At 42.9% G+C, this 15,990-nt stretch overlaps 1 protein-coding gene and 1 pseudogene across 10 annotated transcripts in view; both read right to left on the bottom strand.

The window, feature by feature from the left end:
• The window catches only part of LOC148034759 (Protein kinase superfamily protein), a 148,810-nt gene extending 133,193 nt beyond the window's left edge, over positions 1 to 15,617 (bottom strand). For 3 of the 10 annotated variants that reach the window (XM_087679728.1, XM_087679727.1, XM_087679726.1), the window contains exon 1: positions 14,900 to 15,616. In XM_087679728.1, coding sequence (XP_087535854.1) covers positions 14,900 to 15,289 — 390 coding nt within the window. In that variant the 5' untranslated portion in view covers positions 15,290 to 15,616. Of the gene's footprint in view, positions 1 to 14,899 lie in introns of all 10 variants that reach the window. The other 7 variants (XM_087679724.1, XM_087679723.1, XM_087679725.1 and 4 more) reach the window with 4 other exon arrangements.
• On the bottom strand, positions 3,821 to 4,542 carry LOC148034760 (uncharacterized; annotated as a pseudogene).
• Positions 15,618 to 15,990: the final 373 nt, after the last annotated feature.

Here is a 15,990-nt window from a genome sequence, read left to right as displayed (position 1 = left end):
AAGGAGAACCAGATCTGGTAGAACCATGTACAAAAGTGTGGTGGAGACTATGGGCTGTAGGTGATCTCAAGATCTGCACATGATCTCAGCTATGATGCGGTCCCTAGCTGCTTCACTAATATGCCTGGTGGTGAGTCTACCGTGTCTCGTGATAATGGCTCTAATCCGACTGTGGTGCGGCCTCCTCGAACGTGGTCCTAGTAGACGGAGTCGTCGTACTCAACGAAGGGAAGTGGCTCTATCCAATGTGACACCACGGTGTGGCCTGTAAGGTGTCTGGCAAGGTGGCTCTATCTCTGCTAGGTTGGTAGTGTCACTAGGGTCGGCTCTGTAGAAGAAGTCTGTCACTGCTCTCTGTGTCTGTCCCTCTGGGTGAGCTGGCCTCCTGTCTCGTAGTAGTGCAGTTCGGCGCCTCTCGAGCTCCAGGAGGAAAAGACCTAGGCATCTCTGGTCCTCGTACTCCATGACGCGACGAAGGGGTCCAAATCCATCACGAAAGAGGCAGTGGTACCGTCCTCGTATGTCATAGTATACTGTGCATCTGCATATGTGGTGCTCCTCCGTCTCAGGCTCTCGACCACAAAGCTGGCAAGTCCTATCCTCTGCTAGGGTATTTGTCCATCTGCCTATCTCCATCTGAAGTCTATGTGAGGAGGTGCGAATCTGACCGATAGCAACCCGTACGCTATGGGAGAGATGAGTGTCCATATATCCTGGCCAAATAGTGAAGCCATCACCAAAGAGACATAAGAAATGACTCCTGTAGAACTCCATCCTTGATCCTAGAGGGAGTGGTGGATGGATCCATGTCCTTGCTGTCTCGATCCTCAGGATATCAGCTCCGATCACCTGGTTCAACTCTAATTGGCTGAGAGAAAGTGTAGGGCAGTCAAGGCTATAATCCAAAGGTGGAAGATAGTCAATATCCAAACCATGTAGGCTCATCCAAATAGTCATCTGTGAAAACCAACAGTTCTTCTCGCCTCCAGCTACTAGTTGTCTAGATGAGATTAGTGCCAATCTAGAGTATCTATGACGTGGAAGTTCCCATAGTCTGTGCCAAAAGGTCATTGCCCTGAAGAGTGCCTCCGTAACTATAGATGTTGCCCCTAGCTCTGCTCTGACAATGGGATGTGGAGTGGAGGGCTTACTCCTAATCATGTGTGCTATCATCATGATCAATGGCCTTTCCACGCTATCCCAACCATCATAATAATCCCTCTCTATTCCAATCTGATCAGTGAGTGGGCTAAGACGCCTGTGGTACAAGCTGCAAACCTATACCTCTGCTCCATACAGTAATGTAGGTGTGACTACGGTGTCAAACAACCAGAGTTTGGTGCGGGGCTCCTAGAACTGTATGTGAGCACATTGACTCTCGAGTGCCCCTAGTGCTGCACATCCACGTGCCAAACATGCCTCTAATGTCCCTCTCAAGGAAAAACGTGGGCCAGAGAAGGTGATTCCCAATAATAAACATATTCCCTCACATGCTCTAGTATGTCTCCCCCAAATGTGAACTGGTACATAGATCTAGTCACCCATGCTGCTGAGGTATTGAAAACCATGGTTTTGGTCTTCCCAAGGTTCACTGTGATGTCTTTATCTCTACAGAAGATGCGCAAAGCATTTAGATGGCACTGCAATCCCTCCGGCGAATCTAAAATGAGAACAATATCATCTGCATAAAGTAAGATGGGTATCAACACCCCTGCCAACAAACTGGCTCCAACTCCTCCTCCTCGGTCTATGTAATTAGACACTTCATCTATGTATAGACCAAAGAATGTGGGTGAAAGTGGGCATTCTTGTTTCACTCCTATGGTACTGTCAATCCTCTCTGATAGCCCCCCAGGTGCTCGTACATGACCTGTCACTGCCTCATATAATGCATAGACACCCCATCGTATACCCTCTAGTACTCCAATGTCCTACAATCTCTGCATGATGCGTGTACGAGGCACTATATCAAAAGCTTTGCGGAAGTCTACAAAGCAACAATAAATCCTCGTCTCGGGTTCGACCCTCCTCAATAATGGCTCTAAGTGTCAGAATATGGTCCAGCGTGGTATATCATCGTCTGAAACCTGCCTGTCCTTGTGCTCTCTTGCCTTGCATTTCAGCCCATTCATTGAGTTCATGCTCCAATATAGATCCATATATCTTGGCCAAAGTATGACCGATCATAATAGTCCTATAGTTGCTAGGAATTAGGGGATCACCATTTTTAAATAGCGGGATTATAGTATTGTCTGACCAACTCATAGAGTAACGTTCACATACTGCTCTATTGAACATATGTGCTAATATGGGTGCTAATATGTCACAAGCATGTGAGAAATGTTCTGCTACTAGTCCATCTTCATCCTGTGCCCTCCCATTTGTAATGTATAAATTGCATCCCTAACCATTTTCCATGTGAAGAATGACCATTGTGTTGGCCTACAAGCGTGTGGGGGCTGCATAGGTGGCTGTCCTGGCACGTTATACAGCTGTCTCCCATAGTCAAGCCACGCATCTCGTGATGTAATCTGTATGGGGAGCTGTCTTTCATGGAACATCTTTCATGGGCTTTTGCTATCCCGCCCCAAAAATAGATGATATATCTCTGCTTCTGCTTTCGCTAAGTAGTCTCGTTTCTTCTTCCACACAAGGTGTTTGAAGAATGCCTTTGCTTGGCGATGTGTCTGAGTGCCTAGCTCCACTTCCCTCTGTAGGCGAGCTCGTGTGACTCTACACTCATCATCATACCAACTATTTTGGGGAGCAGTAGATCGTGTGGGTCTACATCAAGGCAAGGTGTGTGGGAATGCATACATGGCTGATCCATGTATGGCCTCTGCTAAATCCCTTGTACATTCTTCCAACAATCTACTCAAGTCCAATGTATGTAAACTGGTCTGCAGAGAACCACTGTAGACGTGTGAGGTGTCTTCTGTAAAGTAGTACTTGGGATGTTTAGGGAGGCATGGTGTTTCATGTTTCATATGTACACAAAAGAGCATGAGTGTCAAAATAGCATGATCTGCTGCTATCCAATTGGTCTCTTAGATATCTTAAAGTTTTGGATGTCTAGTATCAATGCTAGTGAGCCTATCAAGTAGTCCACAGTACTTGCCCCTCCTTTGTGATTCCAACATGTCAAATTGTCAGATCCTGGCCATTGTGGCAGACCATTAAAGATGGCTAGTCTATGTGCACTTCCCAAAGTCAATAGGTGTGTTCTATAAGTACTCACTTCTTTATCCTGGGCTCTCCTGCGTAGGCCTATTTCATCTATGTGGATCTCTTTGAACATGGCATTATAATGTATATAAAAGTCACTCTGTCTATCTCTGGTCCGTGCATTGAGATCTCCTACTAATAATATGTCCCCAATGCTAGCATATCTCATGATATGCTCATAAAGTACATCAAAGGGTGATCCATCTCGTGTGGCATAGGTAGAATTTGCAGAAGGGAAGTAGCATATTGCGATGAATATATCCCGTGGTCTTCTTGCATGTATCCTAATCCATAAATATCGTGCATCATCATCTCTTTTCATTCCTTGCACTATCCCTTTGAGGTCTTCATGGTATAGTATGGCCACACCTCCAAAACCCCTAGTGCTTCCTGGTTTTCTAGCTGCTGGACGAAATGCACTTTCCCACCTGTAGCCCCACACGTCTGGTAGTCGACTGCCTTTACATTGGTGTGTTTCTATGTACATTGCTATATCTATGTTTCGGAAACTATCTTCAAAGTAACCAGCATCCAAGCGCATGGCTCCATTACAATTCCATATTGACATCTGAAGTGTCTCATAGGCCTCATACCATCATGAAGTCCTTTTGTCAATGATGATGACTCGTCCATCTCTATAGACAGCCCACTTTCCCTCTTTGCGAGCCTCCAATACTTTGGGCATGTGTTCTCTGCGATGCGCTATTTGTGTTGGGGTAAGGTCCTCATCCAAATAAATCTTCTCACCCTTGAGGGCTCTCCTCTTGGAGAGGAAGGCCTTTTTTTTCTCTCTGTCTCCAAAGCGAAGAATTAGAGCCTTGGACTTAAGAGTCTTCTTTCCCCACTCTCCAAGCACTGACGATAGGTATGTCAGAAGCCCCAATTTTGTCAGCAAGTGTCTTAGCATCTTTCTGTGGGCTGCTCTTCTCCTCCCATCCTACTACCTGTACATGTAAAACCCTAGCCCGTCTCCTAGCTTCTTCTTCCAAGGTAGCATTCATTACTTCAGTTTTGTTCACTGATGTTCCCTTATTCTTTTTTACTACCTCAATCCATGGGCTAGCTTCTTCTATCTGCTTCTGTGTTGTCTTTGCCACTTCTGCCCATGAGGGAACCTCCCTTTCACATGCCTTCAAAGCCTCTTTCTCTTTTTGTAATTCTTCTTGCACGTTCATTTCTTTTTTCTTAAATGTATTCAGTTCTTCCCTCAGTTCTAAGATTTCAGATTTGTAGACATCTACAACATTCAGCATTTCAGTTTTCAACGTGTGCATCTCGGACAGCATTTGTGCTTATAAGTCATTCTTAATCTTTATGTGCATGTCTTGCATTTCTACCCTCTGATTTACCATCAGTTCGGCTTTGATTTGCTCTCGTATTTCTTTCTCCAATTCTTGTCTCATAATTCGTAGTTCAGAGCGAATCATGAGGTGAATTTCTTTGTATTTCTTTTCATTCATAGTGCGTGAGGTCTTTCCATGCCTGTCAGATGCTGGGGAGACGGTCCAATCACGTACCCTACGGCCATATGTCTTGTACCGTGTGTTCTTAGAAGGGGTGTTGAACATTGCTTCCATGGACGGTTGTGTTACTTCTTGATCAGATTCATCTCCCAGATATTCATTTTCCACGGTTTGATGCTTGCATTTGTCTATATTATCCATCTCTCACCCACTGTATGCAAAGCCACTCAACTTGTATTTTGTTGTGTTAGTTCTTGATCAGATTCGTCTCCCAGATATTCATTTTCCACGGTTTGATGCTTGCATTTGTCTACATTATCCATCCCTCACCCACTGTGTGCAGAGCCACTCAACTTATATTTTGTACTGTCAAATCAGAGCAATTTCTGTGATTACTACCAATTTCCAAGGTTTCCCGAACCCCTCACTAAATTTTTGCAAGCCCAGTAATCTTTTGCGAGCCCAAACGCTTTCACACTATTTACAGTCACTTGTTGTCAGTACATTACTGCATACAGTATGCATACGTCAATGCATTCAGTACATCTTTGCAACACCATATTGCTAACGACAGGTCTGCCTCACGCCAGGTACACTCTTGCATCATTCGTCAAAGAGAGGGAGTCCGTCATTCGTCAGGCGTCAAAGAGGCGTCCTCCGTCGGGCATCAGAGAGCTCCCGTCATGTCACAGCATCCTGTCAGGCGTCACGTCACAACATCCTGTCAGGCGTCACAGCATCCCAGCATGTTCTTCCGTCAGAGAGCTCCCGTCGCGTCACGTCACAGCATCCCCTTCACAACATCACGTCACAGCATCCCGGCAGGCCTCACAACATCCCGTCAGGCATCCCGTCACGTCACGAGGCGTCATGAGAGAGAGAGAGAGAGAGAGAGAGAGAGAGAGAGAGAGAGAGAGAGGCTTGAAGCTCAACTGAGAGTGCTGAGAGAGAGAGAGAGAGAATTGAAGCTCAGCTGAGTGCTGAGAGAGAGAGAGAGAGAGAGAGGAGTTACCTTGAGAGGCTGCAAGGGAGAGAGTTAGCTCAATCCCCCCTATCTCGATCTTCGACTAAGTCATCTTCTCTTACGCTCTTCCATCTCAAATTCATTCCTCCTTTATCTCCTGAATCTACTTGCGGACGATGGCCCCCAAGCGAAGAATGTCACGTGCAGATGGAAATCTCACAACCAACAACGAAGCTTTGGCCAAGGATATCACTGTCAATACAACTACGGTACCGAATATAAGTAATACATTTCCAAATTATTAGATGCTTACTTTGATTCCTGCATGAGATACATTAGGTCCCGTACTATGTCACATGAGAATAGATCATTGGAAGGGATAAATTCCATCTTTATAATTGTAGGATGCATATTCAAGTGCAAGAGTTAAAACTATGAAAAAGAAAATTGCACTCATCCATGTATGGTAAACGCATCTACACCTAAGTGGCGGATGAAAATGTTATCACATCTATTCTTGCATTGTTTGAAAAAATGCAATTGGTTTTGTTGATTGATCTAACAACATCCTAAATGCTTTTATATTCATCGAATTGTTGGATTGTCATTTGGATGATTATTCCAAATGCTTGTGATTGATGGTAAATTCATGGCGAGGATCTATGATGACAAATTGCCATACGGATAAAGGAATGTTTTCTTGAAAGATGATATTAGGGCCGAATGCCTTGACTGAGCTTGATTCTTAAATGAATTAATTAAGGAAAGGTTCTTTGCACGGGTGGATCACCTCTATGATCGCACCACGAATAAACCCGAAAAGGGCACTGCTCGATTCATGGGCCGAAGGTGGAGTGGTGAAAAGGCCAACCACGGAAATGATGTTTCACTCCTAGGCAGCTTGTGGATCAGGTGGAGCTTTGGATACCCCTTGCCAAGTCCGGAATGGAATTGAAGATCTCTATGGCCCCAACGTCTGTGGCGTTGGAAGATCTTATTCTAGATAAAGGATGGAATTTGTGGTGCCATGTGATTTGGACCAGCTACTTCTGCAAGGCAAAAGGGACATATAATTTCTCCTATATGGGCAAGAGACAAAGATTAACTTGAATATAAGTTAAGGAACTTGTTTGAACTTGTTGGTCAAAAGGACTGCTTGCTCTGTATTCGTGTCTGTGCTATAAATTACACGAACGAACCCTATTCCCTAAACCTAAAAGGCTTAATTAAGGAAGCTCATTTTAAGTATCATGCGTAAATGTGGTAAGACCTAATTAGATAGATAAAGAATACCTATTGAGGAAAGCGAGTGAGCGGGAACCCGACAGGTCCCACCCTACAACAGGGTAGTCCCAGAGAACTAGGAGGCTTCTCACAAGGTATTACCGACGATGACCCTTAGTAAGTGTTAGGTTAAAATCCCGATTCATGCCGTTTTAGGGGACCGGAATGGAACTATGCCCTATGGATAGAGAGGTTGAGTGGCCCATCCCTCTCGTTTCCCATTCTCTTTAAACCAAGTGTAGCATGGATCTACTTCAGCTTGGGTATCTTTGCATAAAGTAGAATATCCAAGACCCAACGCTAGAATACTCTTAGGAGACCTTGACCAATAGGAACCCAAATTTCAGGTCAATCCCAATGGGTTTGGCCGCGAACGTTCCATTGCGAGGCGGACTCGAGAAACCCTAAGTGACAAGCCCCGTAACATTCCATGGGAGTGCCGGGCAGCATCTCTTAGATTCGTCTCTCAATGGACCGCTAAAAACGTGCCCGGAAAGCCGATAGGCAGGCACGTTATAGATACTTTGGTGGTGGTACCATTTTCTGTTAAGAAGACTGCTAGGGTTTGCACTGAGGACACACAGAGTGTACAACCACGACAGAAACACAAAGACACAGACACAGACACAAAGGGCAAAACTCAAACCCTAAACGCAAAACTCAAAACTCAAACACAAACAGAAAAAGGGAGAGAGAGAGAGAGAGCACAACTCTGAAGTGCATGAATGTTGTAAATGAATGTGAGAGTGTACAGTGTGCTCAAGGGCAGAGCAATGTCGGAGTGTGACGTCCACAAAAGACAGATCCCAAGTTTGTGACCAGCAGTCGGAGTGTAGGAGTGCTGAATAGTGAATGGCAGCAGGCTGGTCACCAAAACGCAGCAGTGTACCACAGATCGGAGGCTAGAAACTGTGCACAGTCTGCTGTAAACAGCAGGCTGAAACAGTGTCTAAGAGTGTCAAGGCCTGCAATGCTGAAAACGCAGATTGGCTAACCCTGGAGATGATGGACAGCAGGCTGAACAGCAATCTGGGACAGTTTGGAGCAGTCGCCAGCAGCTGAGAGCTGTCGCCTACAACAATGGACAGGCTGAAGATGATGTGGCTGCAATCAATGATGGATGGACAGCAGATGGAGGCGGGCTGCAGGCTGGAAACTGGGCGCCAACAGCAGCAGAGGGTGTGTGGGCTGGTGTAACCTGCAAACAAGTACTGAATGGGGGCAGCTTGTCTATATATAGATATGAAAGGGCGTCCCAAAAATAAGGGTTTCTACTAAACTTTCTCGAACCGCTCCCCGTTTTAGGGTTTCCACTAAACTCTCTCGAACCACTCCCCGTTTTAGGGTTTTACTCTATAAGAGCATTTTTAGTGTGTTTTGAGGCTATTTAAGAGACTAATCAGCAAGTAACGCATATTTTAGCTCAACATTTTCATGCTATGGTTGGGCACACACTGCATACAAGAATGTATGGCTCAAATCCCTATGGTATGCAATAGCCAATGCATGGCTCACAACACCCAATGTATCCGGGTAATGCAAGTGGAATGCCTAATCCCATATATGGCAACATAGGAATGATGCTTAGGGCATAAAATGGGCCATATGGATACATATCTGCACCCCTAGGGATTGTTGGAGCACAAGGATTTGGTATTGATCATGTAGGAGCATTTGATAGTGCTGGTTATCATGTAAATACAGCAAATGCACCCTTTTTGCAGCAACCGATTTATGATAACTTGACTCCCATAGGTCCACTGCAGGACTATGATGAAAGTGGCAAAAGTGTGAAGTTTGAGCCTTTTAGTGGTGCACAAGATAGGCTGAAAGCACTTGTTTTTATTCAGCATTTTGATGCAACCTACACTACTAGAGGCAACTTCACAAAGCCATTTAAGATACAAAAGGCAGCCATAAATTTGAAGGGAAATGCATTGCAATGGTAGTCTACGATTTTTATTCAAGGGAAGTCACCTACCACTTGGGTCTAGTTCAAGCAAATGTTTGCTTCAAATTGGTTGACAAGTACCTTTGAAGTAGACATTATGACAGCTTGGAATTAGTTGAGTTCCAAAGATTGCAAGAACCTGGAGCGGTATAATAAGAAGTTTTGGGATGCATTGCTGCCAGTTACTTCTTATTGCACAGTACCCCTCCATAAGCAGGTGAAGTATATTTGTGGTTTGCCAAAGGATATTCGAGATTTTTGCATAAAGTCCATTGTTTCCAACATGTCTCAACTTATAGAAATTGCTACTACAGCCGACACATTGCTGCATGGAAAGGATGCAAGATTCCAACACAATGATTCCAAGCCACGTCACTGAGGCCAAGGCTAAGAAACGGGGTAAATCTGAAAATGAAGCTGAAAATTAGAGCACATTTTGGCACACAAAGAGCAGAAGATCAGGAATAAGGTTTCCAGAAGGTACTTGGTGAAGTTTCACAATTATTCACCAATGATTGCCAAATGGATGGAGGAGGATGACTTGGCAGACCATGCTCAGTTGTTGCAACTTTACCTTGATGCTTTCCAGTTAGAGCCCACTTTAGTTCAGGCTCAATCGGGGTCGGCAAAGCAAGGGTCTAGAGTATTACCTAATACTCGTGAGGGAGCTAGCACCTCTGCTTCTCCTCAGTGATGGACAGCTCTAGTATAGTGGATCTTGGATGTATTCGGCATACATTTAGGGTACTATAGCTGGCAGTATGTTTGCTAAGAGATCATTGTTCAGTGTACTAGTCACTATGTTTGGTATATAGACGGATATGGTTTTCATTGCAGCTCTGAAACTATACATTTGCATTGATTAATGATCATCAGGTATTGATTAACGAATGCTAGTTTTCACTATATGATCACTAATATTCAATGGTATTTAATTGGTTTTGTGGAAAGCAACATATGTTATGATGCCATTGATGGTTTAGCCATGGTTTGTAATATGCTATGGTTTGGTTTTTCCAGATGAATTGAGCTCATGAGAAATAGACATGTCATATGATAATCTGGCAATGTTTTTGAGATTCTTTGCAAGTCTTATGTTATGTAATGTTAGCTGGTGATTTTCAGCATGTATTAGGCATATGGAATGGTTGAGCAATAGTGCACAATGTTGTGTTAACTATGATGCCTTGTGGAAATTCGAGGCCACTATTTTGCTTTTGATGCATCTAACAATGCAATCGAGGACGATTGCAAGGATTTTAAGAGGAAGGGCTATCATGAGGACATGTATTTTTGAAACCTCACTTAGCATGTGGATTAATCTTTAATCATATGGTTTAGTAAATATTGCCAATGTGAGATATAACGGGGTTTAGAGTAAATTTGCAAGCCTGGACCCAAGGAAATCACGAGATGTCAAAGGCAAAAGTTGTTGTAAGTTATGCTGCATAGGTACTTGGTTTAGTAAATATTGCCAATGTGAGGTGTAACTAGGTTTAGAGTAAATTTACAAGCCTGGAACCCAAGGAAATCACGAGATGTCAAAGGCAAAAGTTGTTGTAAGTTATGCTGCACAGATACTTGGTGATATCTGGTGCCAATTGTTGGCCTAGGACATTCATTTGTGGCCATAAGTGTCAGTTAAGATACTAGAAAAGTGATGTTTAATAGTACCTAATGCCAATTTGATGGTCAAAGATGGCACAGAGACACTCGAGAATGAAAGTTGCCTTGCCAATTTAATTACTGGCAAGTCATATCATTTTTTTGGGCATCAAAATAATTGTTAGATTAATTTTCAATATTTAAAGACCGAAAATTAATGTTTAATTATGAATAATGCTGAAAAATGGGATTAGAAAGCTAGCACTTGGTAAAACTTGCCCATACAACTGAAAAAAACGTTTTCAGGGGCTAGTGGAAATCTATTCCAACCATTGTGAGAGCGAAGAAGGCTATTAGAGACCAAGGATAGACTACTAATGTGATTTGCAACCACTAGGGATGAGTCCTACAACATGTGACAACAGCTTGGAGCCCTCCAAAGCAAATGAGGACAGCCCAAGGTCCTTCTGGTACAGATAATAGCATATAGAAGGGAGCAATGGTCTGTCTAGTGGTCCTAACTATAGGTGACAACTTTCGTGGTGTTTGATAGAGCAATAGTAGTTAATGACCAATTTTCTTCAATTATTTGCGAAGAAAATCTGAATATTCTCTCTCCTCAACATTCTCTCTTATCTTCCAACCTTTCTACAACCTTACTCTGAATATTACAACATTGAGATCACCAGATGTAGAGAAATTTCAAATCTCTACTGTAAGCCCTAATCTATAGCAAAAATTACAATTTAGCAACAACCTCGAGAAGCGTGCCAAAAATTGGAAAATCAAGACTTGGATTCAACAGGACTGAAGCTGTTTTCAATCAAATTCAAGTGGAGGGACCAAAAATAATTGAATTTGGGGCATTTTCCATCTCCACTTTGTAAAGGCCAATTGACTGCCCAAATCAAGGAGCAAATCAAATTGAAGACGTACTAGTCATTTTGGACATCAAGGGGAGTTAAAATACTGAAAGGGATTGGGAAAATCCCATTGTACATTAACTTCTTCTTCAATTAAGTTAAAGAAATACCAAAAGGGACGCCAATTTTGGGGCCAACAAGGTGTCCATTATCCAAGATTGTGAGTTAATTTACATTTCTCTATTTTGTAATAAATGTTGCTATTGTAACTAAGTTGTAATCAAGGAATTACCACCCATCCCAAGGAAGGAACATTGGTTTCAGAGTCCCTCTCTCCAATCCCCAAAAACGTTTTCTGAGTCTTACATGGACGTTTTCACCAAGTAGCAACCTTCTAAAACCATTTTTCAGCATTATATAGTCATTTAATTAATTTATAAAATTAAATAGTTTTTAAAATAAATTTCAACCCTTCTGACTTTACCTAAAATTAAATGTACCGTTCATTATTAAATTGGCTAGGCCATTTGCAACATGGAGTGGTCCCCAAACTCTGTTGGCACTTAGACTAGTATTAATTAATTAATGCTAGTCCTTGATGTCACCATTGACACTTATTGGCCAAACAACTATCCTAGGATCAAAACTGACATCAACTAATCCCCATAGCTCAAATAGCATAACTTATCGCAACTTTTGCCTTTGGCACCACTGCATCCTCGGGGCCCTTAGCCGGTTGTCATGAAATAACTACCATGTTATCACGTGCTAAACAACATTGCACATTTGATTAATAACTTAATCAAATGTTATCGACAATATTAAAGAATCTCAAAATTTCGTGTCCCCGTGACATCAATTCCTACATCTACATGGTCATTTAGTATAGGAATAAAAAAGAGAAGAGGAGAACCAACATAGCACAATGAGAGATGAAAATTAAAGAGTATCAAGTGAAGTTAGCAATCTAATCAACTCATGTGTGAGTCTAGGTCATGCTTGACATTGCTAGGTATTTTAGGTATTTTATTGTGGCCATTATGATAATTATTTGGGCATTTTATATTGGCCAACCTGCTACCATTTATGGCATTATTTTATCCTTTATATTCAAGCTCCTCCTACTCAATCATTCATTTATCACCTGAGGTTCTATTGGACAGAGGAAACCAATGCCAATGCTCACGTAACCGATAACTCACTATTGTACATGACTATCTCATGTTTGATATATGCAATCCGTTTCTCAAGCACTTTTTTGAGTTCTCTTCTTTGCAGTGTTCTTCTTTATTTTTCTCTTTTGTCTTGTGTTCAACAATTTATTTCAGCATCTATTTATGCTTCTATTGCTGCATCACTTCTGACATGGTATCAGATTTCAAGATCTATGCTATTGCTGTTGTTTTCTACTAATTACAAATCTACCTCAATTGATCGTTGACTTTTCCTAACTATTGCACACTATCTCCAGCCTAGTGACAGCTGGCTACTGTCCATCACCCTATTTCCAGCCATTTGTAGGCTGTGTTTTTGGTCCAACGGGCTGATTTCAATTTCTGCATTATTATTTCACTAATAAATTTACATTTTGATGCATAGCTGCTGTGTTTACTGCGTTCAATGCCTTCTCAGGCTGGGCAACAGCACCTTCCAGCTTTTGACACTGTCTATTGGCTGTAATCCCTTTCTTTTCTCTGTTTTTGCAATCGTTTTTTGATCAGTTGGTATACACTGCATGTGAACTCTGTTTATTGCAATCTGTGCTATTGGTTTGGCTGTACTCTCTCTCTCTCTCTCTCTCTCTCTCTCTCTCTCTCTCTCTCCCCAAATGGCTCCTCTCTGTTGTTCTACTAATGACAAATTACACAGCCCTAATAATCGAACATGGAGTGCTATTATGAAAGCATGGTGCAAAAGCAGTTATGGTACATTGTGTCTACAGTTTTTTGAGTGTCCTGAGTATCCTACTCTTCCAACTGATTTTGGCGAGGATAACTATAAAGAGGATATGCTCACATGGGATAGTAATAATACCCATGCCTATTCTACTCTTCTTCGCTGCATCTCTAAAGAAGTCCTTCCAACAGTCACCTACAGGACTCCTCCAAAGATTTGGGCGAAGCTTCAGCTGTTGTACAAGGCTCCTTTGCCTATGTGTGCCATCACTCTTTATGGACAACTCCAAGAAACGAAGTTCGAGCCAAAGGATACTATTTAATCTTTCTTACTTCATGTCACGTCGCTACACGACCAACTTTGGCACAAGCAATCCACCCTTCCAAAGGCTCATTTTGTGGGGACTATCCTCTACAAGCTCCCTCCGGATTTTGATGTAGTGACCAATGTTTTGAGGACTCAGACATCATTGACACCCATCAATTTTCTACAGATGACCTCAATGTTGCTTGAGTATGAGAGGTCTTTATGGTGACAAGGGAGGCTTCCGTCGCAGTCTGCTGGCCCACTTCTGACAAGTGAAAAGTTTTTGATTGCTACTCCAATCACGATAATATTTCAACTAAATTTGGCACAACTCTTTTGGTGATTAATTACGTAAAACACTAGCAAGTGTCTGTATGCCTACCACATCACCCACTTTCCTTGGCTCTAGCCCCTATTCACATACATTGATTGACTTACACCCCATAAATTAATTAGCCTCAGCCTATAGTCATGTGCTTATCTTAATATGATTGCAATACTACCTCCTCAAACACCGTATGTGTTTATTCTACATTACACATATAATCATAGATCTCAATTATGTTTCCCCATAATACTACATTAATTAATTGCCACATTAAATTATGTGACACTTTATCCCCCTTAAGAATGGTTTTCATCTTTGAAAAGTAAAAGCATAACTCAAAAGGTCTAACTAAATACTTGAAACCTTTTTTGAATGGTGCTTACACACACCCATGTTGAACTCTCCTTTGAAAAATCCTTCTACCTTACCAAAAACCCTTCATACACATTCTTTCTAGTTCATTTACAAATGTTTGAAATCCTTCCAAGCTCAGTTTAGATTTCTCAAGCACCCTCAAATAGTCTTACTCTCCTTTATCAAACACAAGAGGTCTTCTATGTGGATTATATATGTTTGGAGATAGCTTGTGCCTTCCTAGTGCTGCTTTGTGCAAGTTTTGACATAGCTCCTCCAAAGAAATATTTGGTTGCCTGCACCTTCCCCTTTTGCAAGACTAAAGCCCAAATATCAACACGAATACGCCATATCTAGTGGAAAAGTGCTTGGCACTGTTATACTCTACTAAAATTAAGTACTCTTCCCAATCAGTTTGCATTTGCCTTGCATATGCACGAAGAAAATCCTCTACAATTTGGTTAACCCTCTCAATTTGTCCATTAGTTTCTGGATGATTCCGCAATAATCATGCTAAGTTTAGTGTCCAGCCTCCTAAACACATCTATCCAAAAGTGACTACTGAGCTTTGTATACCTATCAAAGCAATATTTCAGCTCTTTACGTTCTCAAAAACCGAATGCATGAAAAGCCCACCAGCGTACAGCCTCCAGGATGTACCTTGAACATGAATTCGGAGCGTCCCATGAGCGAGTCCAGGTATCGAAGAGCACCCCACCAACCGAGGGTGGAAAGGATCTGAAGAATGCGGCGAGCCAGCAAGAAAGGTCTTCTTTTGTAGATGGCAGCAATTTGGTTGGCATCATACTCGTCAAGCAGCTCGGCCTCTGTGGTGGCAGCTTGGGCAATGTAACCTGAGTACCTTGAGAAAGTATCGGCTTCTTCGATCGGATAGCTCTTGGTGCTGCTGGCAGCGCTGATAGCCGTGGTCAGACAGGGCAGGCGGGGACTCTGGACAATCGTGATGCTTGTGCGACGATTGGAACAAGAGAATGGCCGAGACGACCCGATGTACGCGAACTGCCATTTGAATCTCTCGAGGCTGCACATGGTCGGTCTCTCTGATGAGGCGTCCCGATGAAGAAACCCAACGGTAGTCCTGATCAAGAACACGCACACACACACACACACACACACACACACACACACTCTCTCTCTCTCTCTCTCTCTCTCTCTCTCTCTCTCTGTGTGTGCTTAAAACTGATAAGGCGCAGTCCCCCTCCCCCCCTCTGTCTCTCTCTAGGCTTAATGCTGGATAAGGCGTTCCAATGAAACAACCCAACAGCGCAACAGGTCTGATCGACCGCGCGCGCGCGCGCGCCCACTCTCTCTGGGCTTAATTCAGCCGATCAATCCATCATCGTTCTTCAAACACGACCACGTGTCTGCACTGCACACAGCCTTATCTAGGCCAACTCACCCAAGAAAAGAAGCAAGACTTGCCAATTGAACTTTAAGGCCTAGTCGCGCAAACGTCAAGAGGGGTTAATTGGGGGTGGGTTTTCTTGTCCCAAAAAAACAAAATAAACATTTTGGTCACACTTAGCACCGGCTCTGGCAAGTTACCAAAGAGGTGCCAGTGATCGGTTGGGCAAGTACAGGGTATCATGTGCATTTGTGGACCAATAAGAAAGCTTGATCACAGATACCTCACAAGCCTTCTGTTAACACCCCTTTTTCAAGGGTTCTAGTGGAGGAAGCTAGGATTAAGATAACCCTACTCACCCCACACCCCAAGGTGCGACCCCAAG

This window comes from Lygodium microphyllum, chromosome 6, assembly GCF_053477565.2.
Source record: "Lygodium microphyllum isolate KBCC chromosome 6, Lygodium_microphyllum_v1.1.10, whole genome shotgun sequence".
In the NCBI taxonomy this organism is placed as follows: Eukaryota; Viridiplantae; Streptophyta; class Polypodiopsida; order Schizaeales; family Lygodiaceae; genus Lygodium; species Lygodium microphyllum.
This window is presented reverse-complemented; position numbering and strand designations above follow the sequence as displayed.